The 17,899-nt window shown below is 39.7% G+C and overlaps 1 protein-coding gene across 5 annotated transcripts in view; it reads right to left on the bottom strand.

The window, feature by feature from the left end:
• Positions 1–5,779: 5,779 nt before the first annotated feature.
• SGMS1 (sphingomyelin synthase 1) overlaps positions 5,780–17,899 on the bottom strand; it is a 295,764-nt gene continuing 283,644 nt past the window's right edge. For 4 of the 5 annotated variants that reach the window (XM_036829630.1, XM_036829633.1, XM_036829632.1 and 1 more), the window contains 3 exons: positions 9,742–9,895; positions 8,076–8,242; positions 6,619–7,392 (listed from right to left, as the gene is read on the bottom strand). In XM_036829630.1, the coding sequence (XP_036685525.1) occupies positions 7,213–7,392; positions 8,076–8,242; positions 9,742–9,895 (501 nt within the window). In that variant the 3' untranslated portion in view covers positions 6,619–7,212. Of the gene's footprint in view, positions 7,393–8,075; positions 8,243–9,741; positions 9,896–17,899 lie in introns of all 5 variants that reach the window. The other variant, XM_036829631.1, reaches the window with a different exon arrangement.

Genomic DNA, 17,899 nt, shown 5'->3' with positions numbered 1-17,899 from the left:
ATCTTCTCCTGGAGTTTCTCTTTCCCCCTGGACAACTATTCTCACTCTTCATAAAGCAATGGAGCCATTCATTCACTGACCCTTTCAACTATCAAGCCTTTATGGAGTACCTAGTACCAAAGTTAAACAGAAAGGAGTGCTTAGTTTACTTCCTAAAGAGAAGGCACTTCCTTTGAACCTGTGATTTCCCTCTACATCTACTCCCCAAAACTTTCTGGTTCCCACAAGCATGTACCTACACAATCCACTATGGTCTTCAGAGTCCATACTTTTCACAGTTGCACAGTTTTCATTCCAAAACGGCACAAAGGTAGATGGTCACATGGTTAAAGGTTTCTAGTTGAGAAAGCATGAACTAGAGCAGCTTGTTAGGATCAGGATGTCTCTAGGTTAGATTACTCTAAAGATGACCTAAGTGATTCCTATCCTTTCAGGAACTACTCTGGGTTTGTATTTGAATACAAACTAAGTCTCTCCAAGCACTAGTGCATCCTAGACGAAATTCACGAGAGAGGGGTTGGACAAAACTCTAGTTGGGAAATAAAGGTAAGTGTAATGTCCTGGTTGAAGTTCTTGCTAGAAATAACATGGATTGGAATATCTAAAAGAATAAAAGAACAACAACGCTTGCTATTTCCTACTCACACTGGAAAAATGCTTTGGGTCACCAAGTTAAAATATTTAGAACTTATTTTAGCCGAAGCTAAAAACAGTGCTCATCAAAAGAAATAAGCAACTGACTAAATAGAAAATACTGTACAAATGTAACAAATAGAATAGAGTTACAAATGTGGTAGGTATAAATTCAAGTATATATCTATTATAGTTTAAATGTCAAAGGTCTAAATATACCCATTACGAGACAGAGATTTTCAAAATAGATTAAAAACAAGATGCAAACACTAATCAAAAGAAAGCTCGAGTAGTTAGCTTAATTTCAGACAAAGCAGACTTCACGACAAGGAAGATTATCAGGAATAAAGAGAGAGATGACAGAGACATAATAAAGGCGTCAGTTCTCTAAGAAAACGAAACAATCCTAATGTGTATGCACCTAGCAAGAGAACATCAAAATACATGTGGTTCTGGGCCACCATGGGGCTGGGAGGGGACTCTGGATGGGCCCCCTCTTAGGCGTCAGAGTCTTTCCTTATCCTCACCTGAAATGCCACTCCTGTTCCCTGTAGTCACACCTTACACATCCTCTGACACAGAAACCACGACACTCGAGGTTGCATAGGACTCTGGATCTGGACTTCCTTTTTTTTTTTTTTTTTTGCTAAACTTTGAAAAAATGGACTCTATTTCACTGATCTCCGCCTTATAATCTCCAGTAAACTTTCCCTGAGAATTCTCAAGAGACCCTCAAATCTTCACACTCACCAAACATGGTATGTTAATGGAAAAATGGCTCTTATAAGTAAGTACTACTCCCATGGACCAAATGTTACACATATGTTATTGTGATTAATAAACCACAAATTCTCTTGAGGACATTTCTAATTCATTGCATGTATTTTCTCAGTCATTCGATGCTAAACTATACCACTGTGTCACATCAGGGCCCAAGAATTCAAAGGATTGCTCAAGCGTACAATAAACATTAACTCTTACGATAAATCCTCACTGCACATTCTCTTCACCAAGAGCAAACCAGAGCCATTTGTGCTGTCCTTCTGCCCCTCCCCTGGAATGCTGCTGCCTCATCTACTCTCCAAACCCTCTACATCCTGGGGCCCATCTCCAGCCCCCCTTTCTTTTTTTTTTAATAAATTTATTTTTTCTTGGCTGCGTTGGGTCTTTGTTGCTGCGTGTGGGCTTTCTCTAGTTGCGGTGAGCGGGGGCTACTCTTCGTTGCAGTGCACGGGCTTCTCATGCAGTGGCTTCTCTTGTTGGGGAGCACAGGCTCTAGACATGCGGGCTCAGTAGCTGTGGCACATGGGCTCAGTAGTTGTGGTGCATGGGCTTAGGGGCTCCGCGGCATGCGGGATCTTCCCGGACCAGGGATCAAACCTGTGTCCCCTGCCTTGGCAGGCGGATTCTTAACCACTGTGCTACCAGGGAAGCCCCCCTTTCTTCTTGCCACTTCCCCTCACTCTTAGTCTCTCTCTCATCATGATGGTCATGCCCATCTCTGCCCTCCTGTGGGAGCTGGAGTCTGGGCCCTCAAGGCAGGCACCACTTAATTTTCTTATTTGTACTCTGAGCCAGCAGACAGGTAAGAATTTTTAAGGTGCTGATAAGCAGAATTTCAAGACAGCAGTTTTGATTTGTTCAAAGTGAGTTTTCCCACCAAAGGGAAAAAAAGATAAAGTATGCCAGTATGAAGGGATCCAAGTAGCATAGCCCGTTTCCTAGTTAATTCAAAACCTGACTTTTTGTATAGTGATGGTCAAGTTAAAGCTAGCAGACTGGCAAAGAAGGCAAGAATATACAATGGAGAAAAGACAGTCTCTTCAATAGGTGGTGCTGGGAAAACTGGACAGCTACTTGTAAAAGAATGAAATTAGAACATTCTCTAACACCATACACAAAAATAAACTCAAAAGGGATTAAAGACCTAAATGTAAGCCTGGATACTATAAAACTCTTAGAGGAAAACATAGGCAGAATACTCTTTGACATAAATCACAGCAATATCATTTTGGATCCACCTCCTAGAATAATGAAAATAAAAACAAAAATAAACAAATGGGACCTAATTAAACTCAAAATCTTCTGCACAGAAAAGGAAACCATAAACAAAACAAAATGACAACCCACAGAATGGGAGAAAATATTTGCAAACAAAGGAACTGATAAAGGATTAATCTCCAAAATATACAAACAGCTCATGCAGCTCAATATCAAAAGAACCACCAACCCAATCAAAAAATGGATGCAAGATCTAAATAGACATTTCTCCAAAGAAGACATACAGATGGCCAAAAAGCACATGAAAAAATACTCGACATCACTAATTATTAGAGAAACACAAATCAAAACTACAATGAGGTATCACCTCACATAAGTCAGAATGGCCATCAAAAAATCTACAAACAATAAATGCTGGAGAGGGTGTGGAGAAAAGGGAACCGTCTTACACTGCTGGTGGGAATGTAAATTGGTACAACCATTATGGAGAACAGTATGGAGGTTCCTTAAAAAACTAAATATAGAACTACCATATGATCCAGCAATCCTACTCCTGGGCATATATCCAGAGAAAACCATAATTTGAAAAGATACATGCACCCCAATGTTCACAGCAGCACTATTTACAATAGCCTAGACATGGAAGCAACCTAAATGTCCATTAACAGAGGAATGGATAAAGAAGATGTGGTACAGATATATCAATACAATGGAATATTACTCAGCCATAAAAAAGAATGAAATAATGCCACCTGCAGCAACATGGATGGACCTAGAGATTGTCAAACTGAGTGAAGTAAGCCAGACAGAGACAAATATCGTATGATATCACATATGTGTGGAATCTAAAAAAAAAAAAGAAAAAAGGTACAAATGAACTTATTTACAATACAGAAATAGAGTCACAGATGTCAAAAACAAACTTACGGTTACCAGGGGGAAGGGGGGGGGGAGAGGGATAAATTGGGAGATTGGGATTGACATATACATACTACTATATATAAAATAGATAACTAATAACTAATCCCTACTGTATTCCACAGGGAACTCTACTCAATACTCTGTAATGACCTATATGGGAAAAGAATCTAAAAAAGAGTCGATATATATATATGTATAACTGATTCACTTTATGGTACACCTGAAACTAACACAACAATATAAATCAACTATATTCATCAATAAGAATTTTAAAATAGCTAGCAGGCACTCTCATTTTATGTGATATTTATAAATTTTATGAGATATTTATCAGATTTATCAATTTAGGTATTTGCTTGGGATACAAACAAAACATACAGCAATTAGGAAACTGGCAAAATTAGTCTCTCCACCTCATGGTGTGAATTTCCTACTACTGGCTTCACAGGAAGTCACCCTGCTGAGCTTGACCACCGTAGGCAGATTTCTCTCTGTGGACTCTTACTGAAGAATTTACAAAAGCTCACAGTATTTGGGTGGAGAGGTTGTTGAGGTGTGGGTGAAAACTTGGACTGCAATCAGATTTTTACCACTTGCCAGCTGCATGCCCTTGGGAAAGTTATTTAACATACCTGAGTCAACTCCCATAAAATGGGGATAATAACAAACCTTGTGGTGATGTGAGGGTTAATAAGATAATGCATGTGAATTGCCCAACTTTTTTTTTTTTTTTAATTTAAAGATGATTCTACTCAATGGGAAAAGTACTATTTCTATACAAATCTCCAGGTAAACCAATTATTAATGAGTGTTTCCTTACAATTAAAGATACAGCAGTAGAATGCATAAACAGACGTTCTGGATTATACACAAACCATTAAGCCACTTTCAGCTTCTTGTGAAACCTCCACAAGTTACAGGATGTGTCTGAAGAATGTAACAGTTCCATTGTTTAAATTTACATCTGAAATTCAATTCAGACTTAAACAGAAGGGATTTGTATGAAGAGATAAATCTTTTTAGAAAAGATTGTTCCTTTAGAATCATCAGCTCTAGATGACCTAAGATTCACATTTCAAAATAATTTATCAGATATTTATTCCAATGTTGTCACAACCTATAAAATACTCTCAATGGTTCCATAACAATTGCATCAACTCTTAAAGAGAGTAAAATAAAGAAGCTATTGTCTAGGGCTCTGGCTTAAATAAACCAAAGCACAAAAAAGCACAAGTCCTTGTTCAGGCAGGCATTATCAAGTGTACTACAATTCTCCAGAACATGAGATTTCTCTTGTCCTTCCTGGAAGTTGCAGACTTGAGAGCCACAAAACACGTCAATTCATGATTCCGTGCAGTCAGGCATGAAGAACAACCACCAGGTAAATTTCTTGGTACATATGTAGTATGTAAACTTAAAATAATGAATTTTTTTATATAACTATTTTGACCTAGGAAAAAAAGATCCAATTTTTAGCATATGCCAAGAATTCATTTTCATTACTCAAGATACTTTCCCTTTCAGTTTGTGGCATCTGGTCCCATGCAGGAAATCTTCCTAGTTTTACAGTTCTAGCCTCCCTGGTTACATAACAGCGTCCCTTAATAAAGACAGGCTTCGACTGTTAACATCCTCCTTTCTTTCCCACATCAGGAACAGTATCTTTTTTCTTTTTAAAAAGTTATTTTTGCATTACCATCGATTATCAAAGTAGTATTACTGTATTTCTCATTTCAGAATTTACTTTTCCTTTCCAACTAAACTGAAAAAGTCATATTACTTCCAGTTATAGGGGGAAAAAGTTAAGTGACTTGATTGAGAATTAGAGAATTCAAAATTATTGGTAAACAGTGGTCTGCAGTTTGACTTAAACTCATCTGTAAGTCTTTTTATATGTTTTTAAAAATACACTCAATCTGTAGAGGTTACCGAACTTTACAGTACATTTTAAGGAATCTCAAGGGAAAAGAGACATGATTATAAAGGCCCTCTCTCAAACAAACTAAGCAAGGAAATTTCAAAACTCAGTTTTTCATCTTGCTTTAATGACTTCATTTACGACTTTTGTGAAGAATGTGAACACATTAGAAATAGTAGCCATTTATTTTAAGTATCAGTTTTTATTAAAAAGTGCATTTTGATTATTTTATGATCTAGGTAAGCTGTTAATAAGATATCAGTATACTCTCTGGAATAATAACTTTACAAAGATTTAAAACAAACAAAATTTTAAAAGCCTTTTTATTTCCTTCACCATTATTGTTTTACAATACAAATATTACCTTGTGAATACACAAAAAAAACCCTACGGAAGATAATTCTGCTGCACGTAAAATACAGAATGGATATATATACTTCTTCATTCTTAAAAAACTATTTTGTTCTCCACATTGGCAAGTATAGAATAGAATACTTCCCCAAACATACTCATGTTAGGAGTAAAACTTAGGAGTTACATGCAGTTCCTGCACAAATATATTTTAAAGAAATAGATCTCTTCTTTGTTGTTTACCAACAAAATTGCCATGAGAGTATGGATAACTAATTTATAGCTTTCAGTTTTTAGTTAAGTGATCATTTTCAAAACTCTCTTTTTAAAAACAAAGTATTCATGGCTGTTTTCACTGTATAGTTAAAATCAAACTACCAAATAGATGATAAAATAATTGAAGTGGTACCTGTCATTGCCACCTGCTCACAATATGGGAACAGGCTCTGACTGTCTAATTAACTCTCCCATTCTTTAATTCATAGCAATTTAAAAACCATAAGCAGTCTTCTGATTTAATTTAGCTATAATGCAAAATTTAGTAGTGTATACATACATTTATATTTTCATGGAATACTTTATTTTAAATAAAAACATTGAAGATTGCCTACTGACCATACAATCAAGACAAGAAAGGCACTAGAAACATAGACAAATTTCTCTCCCAAGAAGCATTTTTAAATTTTAACTCTCTTTTCTCTGACATGTAAAAATCTTTAAATTTGGTTTTCATAACATCATTTTGAAAAATAAAGTTAGGAAATACTTAGAAAATCACTTTATAACAGAATCTTTTTTTTTTTTTTTGCACTTTTTGACACACTGTCTCTGCTGATTTTTACAAAATCCAAAGTTACCAAACCTTTCTGTGTCTGTCATTTTTATTTGAATATTGGTGCAACAGGTAGAAAGATTTCAGAATCGAACCCCATTCAGGTACTTAGAAACCTTCATAGAGACATTTGCTAGAAAATGGCTTACAGCCCAATCTTTGGGGCAAGAGATATGAAAAGTATGTTTTCCCAAGAAAATAATACGCTTTATTTCCAGGTGTGACCGGAAAGACCAGAACTTATGATATAAAAGCTTACATTTATGCTGCTGCATCATATACAAAGGAACACGGTGGTTGCAAGGTTATGTAAATCCCAAGCCTATGAACAGGAAATGTGTACAGTGCACGACAGGTTAAATTTTCTTTATTGTTGTCCAACGCGGGTCCTTTGGAGAGAAAAAAAGATCACAGTGCTGACCAGGTAACTCAATCGGTTAAGTCAAGGTCACTGTTGAAAGATAACAGGATAAGGGAGGTGTTCATTTTATGGCATCTTTTCTCATGGAGTTCTTAGCACTTCGGACGGCTCCTCTTTCCCCACCGTGTACAGCTGTTATGTGTCATTCACCAACCGGCTGTATTTAACTTGCCTACCGAGGTGGATTACTGGCCAGGGGAAGGGCCAATGGTAAGATCGAGGTACAATGCCTTGGACATTCCTTTCAAAGTACTGAAATGGCCTGTACCACCACACTCTGGCCAGGAGGTTCATCTGGGAAGCTTCTTTTAGCACCTAAGAGAACACAGAAAGAGAAAACCAAGTCAGGAAGAACAACTGATGGTTCCAGCCCCAAAAGGAACATACACGTTTCTCATAACCTTTCCCTTTAGGTTCAAACAGTTTCCACATTAAAATTCACAAAGGCCCCCAGACCTGCCCAATGACCACATACATAGCCGCAGTTTCACACTCCCACCACCGTTCTACACTCTGCACTCAGCGGTAAACTGGGCCACACCCTAGCAGAAAAACAAATAACTCCAATTCTGGGAGTACACGGGGGAATGTGCGGCTTACTCACTCTCTTGTCTATAAATAAGTACCTCAATTAGTGTTTTAGCTACTCTTCTACGATGAAAACAGAGAGACTTAATTAAATGTTAAGTATTAAGCTGGTGAGGGGCCAAAGATAGAAAAGAAGGTAGGAATGCAAATCAAGCAAGAGGTGGGCACAGCTTAAAAAGTATTTTCCAGGGACAATGAGAGTGTGATTCTTGTTCTAGAAGGATGCCATCTCCTGTGTCATTATATTGACGGATCAGCATCACAAGAGACAACACAACCATAGCTGACAACCTCTTAAGAAAAGAGAAACCGAAGACATCTGTGGAGTCTTTGCACTTTTCCCCCTGCCACGCCAGCGACGGCAGGCCAAGAGCAACAGGAGTTACAATCAAATGGGGAGAAACACTCACTTGCTGGTTGGCCATAGTGTGGTACCACCAGAAGAGTCTTGTGGTGATGTAATATGCCACCACCACATCCACAGTGTAGTGGTCATGCGCCAAGAGAATACAGAAGATTCCAACCACGCTGAGAAGCCAGCAGATCCAGTGGTACCACCACAGTCGTCGAGGGGAATCTGAAAAGGAGAAATTTGCAATAGTCCCATTATTCAAGTACCACTGAGGGCACCCAACCATGCCTCAACTACTACTTCTGAATCCAATTACCTTGGATCTTTCCTTCTGAAAACACATCTTTTGGGGATAGCAAATCTAAGGGCTTTCATTTCTCTGTAACGGAGGTTAGAAGGGAAGCAGCTTATTTCATAAAGTGATTTTCTTAGCCATAGTAATTTATATTTGGTTATTACTTGATTCATATAATTATAAATGTAGCTTAAAAGGACAAATAAGGACAGGTTATTGCATCATGCTCCATTAAAATACAAAACAAAACCGCCCCCTGACAATTAAATTTACCAGGAAATAATTTGGGATTAATGCTCTATACAAAAATCAATACCTTTTGATCCTTATACATAGACTAGGCAATTATAATTGATACAACTGCCCTATTTGCTTTCCAAGCTCTGCAACCATACACTAATTTGAAAGTCTTTGAGATGTCCATTTCTCAAATACAAATAAGAGAGAATCCAAATGCCTGGGAATTCAAGCCCAAGTACGTTCCCAAGGGCAGGGCAGTGTCTGGGAAGTCACCTGATGGGAGATTCAAAATCTCTATTAGTGCAGGCCTTCCTACCTTGTATTCTCAGTGAGTGGGCTTCAGAGGGTCTGAAATTTTAGGCAACAATGTTGTCTGAGTGTGACTTTTAGTTTAGGCTTTTACAGAATTTTCAAGGGGTCCAAGTACCCATCATTCATTCAACCACTATTTACTGAGCATCTACGATGTGCCCAGGACAGGAACTGCTCTAGTCACTGGAATCAATGAACAAAATAGGCAAAGAGCCTGCCTTTGTGGGGAGATCCCTTCCTAGTAGTGAAGAGAAACAATAAATAATAATTATAATAAAGTAAATTATACACTATGTTAGAAGGTGTTAAATCCTATGGAAAAGTAAAAAATTGAACCGAATAAGTGGGATCAGCAGTAGCGAGGGTGAAGGGAGGTTCGTCAGTTTAAATGGAGTGGTCACGGTCGGGGGTAGGGTCTCAAGAGTATGTACAGGGCTCCATGGTCCATTTCCAGGAAAATCTGTATTTGGTCCTCTAACAATACAACAACAAAGACCGGCTACCGTTCATTCTCCCTGCACCTCTACTAGTGTCCCTATACACCATCTATGTTAATTATCACAACCTCTCCCTCATTCATGAAGGAGCTATCAGTATCTCATTCTAAAGATGAGGAAACTATGACTTACAGAGGCTAGAGGTTCTCCCCAAGGTCACAGAGCTAGTAAGTGATAGCACCAGGATTCAAAATCAGTTTGTGACCCAAGTCTTCCAATATGGCAACTCCAAGGATAAGGCTTAACCCCATTAAAGTATTGCAGGTACCAACCAGCAGGCGGTAGGAATCCCGCCCCCCAGGGCCGCTGACATCGGGCCTGTTCTGTTCCCATTTTCCATGCCCGGTTACATTTCTCATGGAAGGCTGCTCTCGACTTACACTCTTTGATAAATAGGTAGGTGAGCGTGAGCATGACCGTGTGGCCGCTGTACAGGTAGTCCCCGCACATGTTGTGGGAGCCCGTGATGGACAGGCCGCCGCCAGCAATGAGCTTCATTATTCTCCGCAGTTGGGCTTCCCAGTCTCCAAAAAGCTGGTGGGAAAAGAAAAAATCAGACTCACTATTAGCCCACATAAAAGTCTGCTACGATTATAATTTATATGCAGAATTAAGCTTTGTAATATTGTGATTTATAATAAGAAATATATATTTGGTCTTCGTCCCTGTTCCTGGCGCAGAGCTTCTACAACCTTTGGAATTTCCCGAGAAGAGATAGAGGTGTCTTTTGTTATTCATAAAAGCCCCTTTCAACCACACCTAGGTTCATGTTCATGAGTTCAAGGTGACTTCTGGAAAGCCCCTAAGGATGGGGGTGGTTGCCAGGAGATCCAACCAGGTGACTAGAGAGTTGGAACCTCTTTTTTCCCACTTCCCCCCACCTCCAAGGAGGGGAGAAGGGCTGGGGGTTGAGTGAATTACCAATGGCCAATGATTTAATCAATCATGCCTCTATCATGAAGCCTCCACAGAAATCCAAAAGGACAGGGGTTTGGAGAGCTTCCAGGTTGGTGAACATGAGGAGATGCGGGGAGAGTGATGCACGCTCCTTCCCACATACCTTTGCCCTACACATCTCTCCCATGTGGCTGGTCCTAAGTTATATCCTTTTATAATAAACTGCTAATCTAGTAAGTAAAATGTTTTCCTGAGTTCTGTGAGCTCTAGCAAATTAACTGAACCCAAGGAGGGGGGGGGGGTCACAGGAACTTCCAATTTATAGCTGGTCGGTAAGAAGTATAGGTGACAATCTGAACCTGTGATCAGAGTCTGAAGTGGTTGGGGGGGGTGACAGTCAGTGTGAGACTGAGCCCTTACCCTGTGGGATCTGACGCTATTTCCAGGTAGACAGTGCCAGAATGGAGTTAAAGAGGGTTAGAGATTTGCTTGTGTGTGTGTGTGTGGGGGGGGAACCCATATATCTAGTCACAGAAGTATTCAGTGGGGTTTTCAGAGTACAGGAGATGCACAGGAGTGTTTTTCCTTTATAAGCTTATATTAAGACATGTAAAATCCCACCCCCCCCCCACCATGAAGTGTGCCCACTCAACATTCACTGCTCTTCAGACAGCCCTGGAAGAGTGTGGTCCTAGGGATGAAGCATGCAGCTTCAGAGTTTCCCTTAGATGTTGGCACTTTTTAGAGCACACGTCAGCAGATATTTGGTTACTAAATTTTCACCACACTGATAGAGAAAGACTGACTGATTGATTTACTACCATAACTGCCATCTAGGGGAAAATCTCTGGGAAAAATTTAAAGATCTATTTCACACGCTTGGCCTAGGAGACAAATGTTCTACTAACTTATTAGCTAAAGCAGCTGGAGGTTGGAAAGTCAAATATATGAATTTTTTTTTTTGGTATGTGATTTTTGGGGACCAAATTGAAGCAAGGGACTGAGTAGGATGTACCTTCAATCTTCTGAAATTACGTGGGTAGAACTGCATGTTTTTCCTTTTAATAAGAGTGAAAAAGTTTATAAATAAATCTGCCTGTCTCTGATACAAGTCTGCGCTGGACACTAGAGTGATAAATGGCATGAACAACTCATTCACTGAAACTTTTATTTGCTCTGGCAAATGAAATGTGTGACTGTCTATATTTTATGTTTGTCAGCATTCTTTTAAATTTTTGTTAGCCAATTTAATCACCATGACCCCTTTTCAACATTTAACTGATAATATTCTGGGCTCTGGGAAACATGTTTCATTATAATTTCCCTTTAAAAAAATTGATCAAGATTTCTAGTTAAGGACGTCAGGTTGAACATACCACATAGCGGATACGGATTTCCAAATTGAAAGGGATCACTGAAAGCCCAGCTCAACAGAAGCAAACAGATCTACATAGCAAGACTCAGCATTATGGAACTTCAGAAACTTGGGGCTAACAAGGGACCTTCAAGCATCCAGAGATCAAAAACAAGCTTCACACAAAAGATCAAGAATCAGGCTTCTTCAAAAGCAATACTGGAAAAGAAAAGGCTTCAGAAAAATGCCTCCAAATTCTGAGGGAAAATGCCTTCCAACTTAGAATTCTATACCCAGCCATATTATTAACTGAGCCTAAGCTTAAAAAATAGACCAAGGATAAACTAAAGTCATTTCATATATACAAGATTTCACAACATTTACCACCTATGTATTCTTTTTGCGGGAAATTACAGAAGAGGTGCTCTACAAATCAAAGGAGAAAACAGAAAAAAGAAGAAACGGGATTTGCTAGGATGCCAGCGAAGGGAAGACTGAGAGCTGCGCTGTAGGCCTAAGACAGGGAGCCCCCTACATGGGTGAGTCAGAGCTCCGGAGATGAGGCTAACAGAACACCTAATTCCGCGGCTGCACTGAGTCACAACACGGGAATGAGTAAGTACACAGAAAACTAACAGCAAAAAGCAAGGCAATTACGGACTCTACAGGAAATGAAATACTGTGTTGAAAAGGAAAAGTAATTATAGGAAACTATATGACTTGGCTATGAATAGCATTTACAAAACTGTAAGAATGTAAGCTCTGAATACTGAGTTAAATCAAGGACAGAAAATGACACTGGGAAGACGGGATAAGAAGCCTAAACTCCTGTGCTGGGATGGTGGGGGAGGGGAAGAAGGGAAGGCAAAGGCACAGAACACATACAAGCTGGGGGGGAGGATTGTGCGGGGAATACAAGGGCTCTAAATCCTGGCCTTCCCCAGCGGGAAGTCAGGAACAGCCTGTATTAGAAATTATAAAGAAACAATATATTGCCACGGCACTTAGAGACCTGAGGATAAACACATACACACACACAAATTCTTTAAAAAGAGTTAAAGAAATGAAGGTAAATACCACAAGACTCAGTTAAAAGAGCTGAAAGAGAGTAGGAAAGCAGGCTGAGTACGATTAGGGCAAGGGTTGCGTACCATGGTTTTTCATAATAAGTCCTGTAGAATCATTTTGTTTCTTAAATTGCATGCATGTATAAACATGATAAAAAATTTTTTGAAAGTTTTAAATTGAAAGTTTGGTCTGGTTCTGTCATAACAACGGATAATAAATAGAAGAAAATTATGGCAAAAAAGCTTAGGTAGTTCTTCGGTTTACATTATTTCAAATTGTCCTTTCGAAACTCCCTCTGTGTTTTGAAAACTATAAATCATATTCTTGAGCACCATTCCCCCTAAATTTGCCCTCTCATTTTGGTAGGAAAACCTTTGTGGAGAAACTGTATGGGTAGGAAAAGAGGGAGAGATTATGAGGTAAACATGGCATTGAGGAAAAACAGCCAAAAATTAATGCTCCATTTCTAACAAGTGCCCTTAATACATCTATGCTTTCTTTTAAAAATATCTTTCCATGATTGTCAAACCTCTGCAAGGGAAAAGGCTCCTTAAAAGCTCAGTGGGGAACAGGAAAAGAAGGATGGTTACAGCTACCATAAAATTTTTTAATTACACTTCAAGGAAGCAAACAAACTCTAAGACAAATAACGAGACAATTGGAGCAGAAACAACTCAACATCTTTACTGTGTACACAGTACATATAAATCAAGTAAATAAGACCATTTAGGAAACAAAATTTATCAAAGGACAAAGGATGTGACCAGCTGGAGGCACTGGCTCTGTCAAACAAATAGAAATAAAAATTAACATTAACAGGAGCTCATTCTTTCCCATATCAAATTAGCAAAGCTAAAAAAAGACAGGCAATGATGGGGCAGGGACAATGTCACTGATCTTCTCAAACAGGCTCCTTCAAGAGGAGGGAAGGAACGTGGTAAATGCAGCAGCCAGCAGTGCAGGGAGGAAGAGGCAGTGGCCTCTGAAACAGACAGGCTGGGACAGGCTCTCCCACCAATTAGCTGTGTGACCCTGGGCAGCGGAACCACTCTAAGCCTCAATTTCCTCATCACCAACCTGGGGAGTAATATATTTATTACAACTGGCAAAATCCTCTGCAAAAATAATCATCAATATTGACCACCAATCCAAATAGCCATGACCTGTGTGTGACTCAGTGCTTAGTTGTTTCTAGGCACCTACCTCCAAGAAGTGATCCCGAACATGAAGAAAACCTTTACGCACAATATTATTTATAAAAGCAACAAACTAGAAACAACCTAAATGGGAATTGTTAAATAACTGTTCCCTTGCCGTTCAGAGCCTGGGCCAGGGGAGTACTGGCAACACCAGGGTTGCCTGTCATTACAGGCATACCTTGGAGATATTTCAGGTTCGGTTCCAGACCACAGCAATAAAGTGAATATTCCAATTAAGCGAGTTTCACGAATTTTTTGGTTTCCCAGTGCATAAAAAGTTATGGATATTGTAGTCTATTAAGCGTACGATATTGCATTATGTCTAAAAAAACCAATATACGTGCCTTAATTAAAAAAATACTTTATTGCTAAAAATGCTAACCATCATCTGAGCCTTCAGCAAGTGGCAGTAGTAATATCAAAGATCACTGGTCACAGATCACGTAACAGATACAAAAAGTTTGAAAAATTGCAAGAATTACCAAAATGTGACACAGACGTGAAGTGAGCAAATGATGTTGGAAAAATGGCGGTGACAGACTTGTTCCACCCAGAATTGCCACAAACTGTCAGTTTCTAAAAATTGCGATAACTATAAAGTGGAATAAAGCAATGTTCAATAAAATGAGGTGTGCCTGTACCCTCTCAGGACCTACTGAGCCAGAATCTGAGGTGATTCAAATGCACACTATAGTGATTCAAATGCACTGAACTAGGCCATAATTGTTTAATACATTATTTAAAAATAAGCATACAATGACTTTGTAGTAAGTTATATCATAAATACTTTCTTCTACCGAGAGGAAAAAAATGAAACAAAATGTTTGGTATAATTATAACTGTTTAAAAAAACATGCATAGAAAAAATCTAGGATGTACACACTACATGTTAGCATGGTTTCCATGGAAACTGGTAGGAGTTCTCTCGTCTCTATCCCAAGGGAACTTCTATTCCTGCTTGTTGGGCTAGAAAGGAGGGGATTCCTGTGGAGTTCTGCAGTTCTGAGATTTAGGTTACCTTAGAGTACAGGCAGGAGACATGGGAAGAAAACAGAAGAAGAGGAAGAGGAGGAGGAGGATGGAGGAGGAACAAGGGGGAGGAGGGAGAAAGGAAAAGGAGGAAAAGGAAGGAGGGGAGGAGGGGAGGAGGGGGAGGGAGGAAGAGGAAGAAGCATAAACAGGAGCAGCAAAAACAGGAAACTCCCAGCTCGATCTTTCTCACTTCTCACTTTAGTTTCCTTCTCCACTCTGCCAGCTACCATTTCCCAGAGTCCTCAAAGGGCTGCTCCAGACACTGTGGCCTGTGCTTTGGGTTGCATTCAGTGGGAAAGAGCATGGAGTGTGTACCTGGAGCTCTAACCTCCCCATCAGGAGACTTCTGAGTGCTCATCTTTGAAAGCAGAGATATTTGGGGGACATTCACACAAACACTTTCTCAGTGGGCACTACAAAGCTGTGACAAGGTCTTGCATCTGCATCATTATGTGAATTATGATCTCCTAGGGTCAGAGAAAAATCGCTTTTCAGTAAAAACAGAGCAATTTTCTTCAACTTCTAATGAACGGCCAAGAAATCAAGTAAACTGGCCAAATCGCTTAAGCAATATAAGACATAGAAAGAAACTGAGAGCAAAGGCAGAGGGAGGGGCTTCTGAAAGAGACAGACCACTCCAGAAGGGTTCAAACCAGTGAGCCTTTGGTTACTGAGAAACAGGTTCCCCCAGTATGTTTTCCATGCTGAATACACAGTGCTCTGATGATAGGCTGTTCACCACCGTTCAGTTTGCAGATGGCCTCATGCCCTTGCCTTTTCTCTTAAGTGCATCTGAAAAGTGGGAACATTTCACTGTGCTTCATCCCCTTCTGGCAGGAGAGGGAGAACCTGGAACCCAAACTCATCAAATAATGCTGCACGAATCTATGGCTTTGGTATAACTTGGAGGAAGGGCTAAAAGTGAGTGCTAAAGAGCAGAAATGCTATTTAATATAATCCTTGCGTCTGACCAATGCTTCATCTTACAGCAGCCCTGAAACATCAGCGAGGCAGGTCTTAACTCTGTCCTGGGTCCCCCGGCAGTTCAGTTTGGGAGCTGGAATGGGACCCAAGTCCTCTGACTCCACGTATGTATTATCTGCAAACTGCACGCTACCTGTACACTGCCAGCGCCTCCCCAAGCCTGCATAAACCAAGAACTGGATACACATGAAGCAACCTTGCTCTGAGCAGCCTAGGTTCCTTACAAAGGTAATGTCATGCCATCATGCCCCATACCAACCACCAGGAACAGTCAGGTGTCTCTCAGTGGACCTGTCCTCATTCATTCATTCAATGAATCTACCTCCTACCACCAGGGCAAATAACTTCTTGTCTTGTTCCAGAAGAAAAGTCTTCCTCCAAAACAGGAAATTCACTATCATCCATGGCATGTAAAGAAAGCTGCTCTTCAACGCCCAGACCACAGGTCAGATCCGCTAAGCGAATCAAGCATCACGGAGCAGGATCAGTGGAATCCCCATCAATCCGTGTCCTGAGCAGCCTGCAACTGGGAAACACGCTACGTACTGCAGTCCCCACCTCAACTTCAACTCCCAAACAAAAGCAGCAAAACTATGCCACTTCCTGAATTTCAACAGGCACATGGTCCTCCTAACCGGTGACGGACACTTAAGAACTAATTTGAGCCATGAAATGTCCTTGAGCATGACCTTGAAGACTCTGAGGGGAAGACGGTGTGTTGCTAAGTTTGATGAATGCTTTAGATTTCACAGCAGCAGTGAGAGGTTCAAAACTGCCCCTTATAATTTCTCAGACCTTCTGTGATACATATATACAATGAAGATGTGGTACATATATACAATGGAATATTACTCAGCCATAAAAAGGAACGAAATTGGGTCATTTGTAGACATATGGATGGACCTAGAGTCTGTCATACAAAGTGAAGTAAGTCAGAAAGAGAAAAACAAATATCGTATATTAATGCATATGTGTGGAATCTAGAAAAATAGTACAGATGAACCTATTTCCAGGGCAGGAAGAGAGACTCAGATGTAGAGGATGGATGTGTGGACACAGTGGGGCAAGGGGAGGGTGGGAGGAATTGGGAGATTCAGTTTGACATAAATACACTGCCATATGTAAAACAGATAGCTAGTGGGAACCTGCTGTATAGCACTGGGAGCTCAGTTCAGTGCTCTGTGATGACCTAGATGGATGGGATTGGAGGTGGGGAGGGAGGTCCAAGAGGGAGGGGATACATGTATACATATAGCTGATTCACTTCGTTGTACAGCAGAAAGTAACACAACACTGTAAAGCAATTATACGCCAATTAAAAAAAAAAAAACTGTCCCTTATAATTTCTCATACCTTTTTACTGTCGATTGAGGAGTAAAAAAAACAACAAAAAGGAATGTAGGGTCGTTTCTACATAATAAAATATTACATTTTGTTTGTACAGAGATTCCAACTTTTTAACAGAGTTTTCCTATCAATTATCTCATTGTTGCCTACCAGGTGGTTAGTGTATATGTAATTATATCCATTTTACAGATAAGCAAATAGAGGTGCTATTTTTCTATTTCACAGTGACTCAGTTGGGATCAGATCCAAATGTCTTACCTCTCACTAAAGGATCTTGCCTTTCGGGTCCCTGGAAAGAGCAGCTATTGGTGCAAACTCTCCTCCAAAAAACAAAGGCTGGACAATGTCTCCAGGTTCACTTTTTTTGTTGTTTTTGTCATGCTAATGAAATTGAATCTATTTTACATAAATCATTTAAATATAGTTGAATGGTTTAAAAATTTTATTCATTATTCACTCAAGATCTATTTTTCATAAGTGTTTTTTCCACTTAAATCAAATTTCCCCATCTCTAAAAAAGTTATTTCCATGGGAATCTTTCACGAACAAATTACACATTTTCTGCCTTCTTGAACAAGGTGTTTTCAGTTTGATCTTAACTTTCCTTGCTTTCTGTTGTGCTGTGTAGGAGGGATACTCCAAAGACCTCTAAGCTTA

Source organism: Balaenoptera musculus, chromosome 16, assembly GCF_009873245.2.
Source record: "Balaenoptera musculus isolate JJ_BM4_2016_0621 chromosome 16, mBalMus1.pri.v3, whole genome shotgun sequence".
NCBI lineage: Eukaryota > Metazoa > Chordata > Mammalia > Artiodactyla > Balaenopteridae > Balaenoptera > Balaenoptera musculus.
Note: the sequence above shows the minus strand (reverse complement) of the source record. Positions and strands in the feature narration are given on the sequence as shown.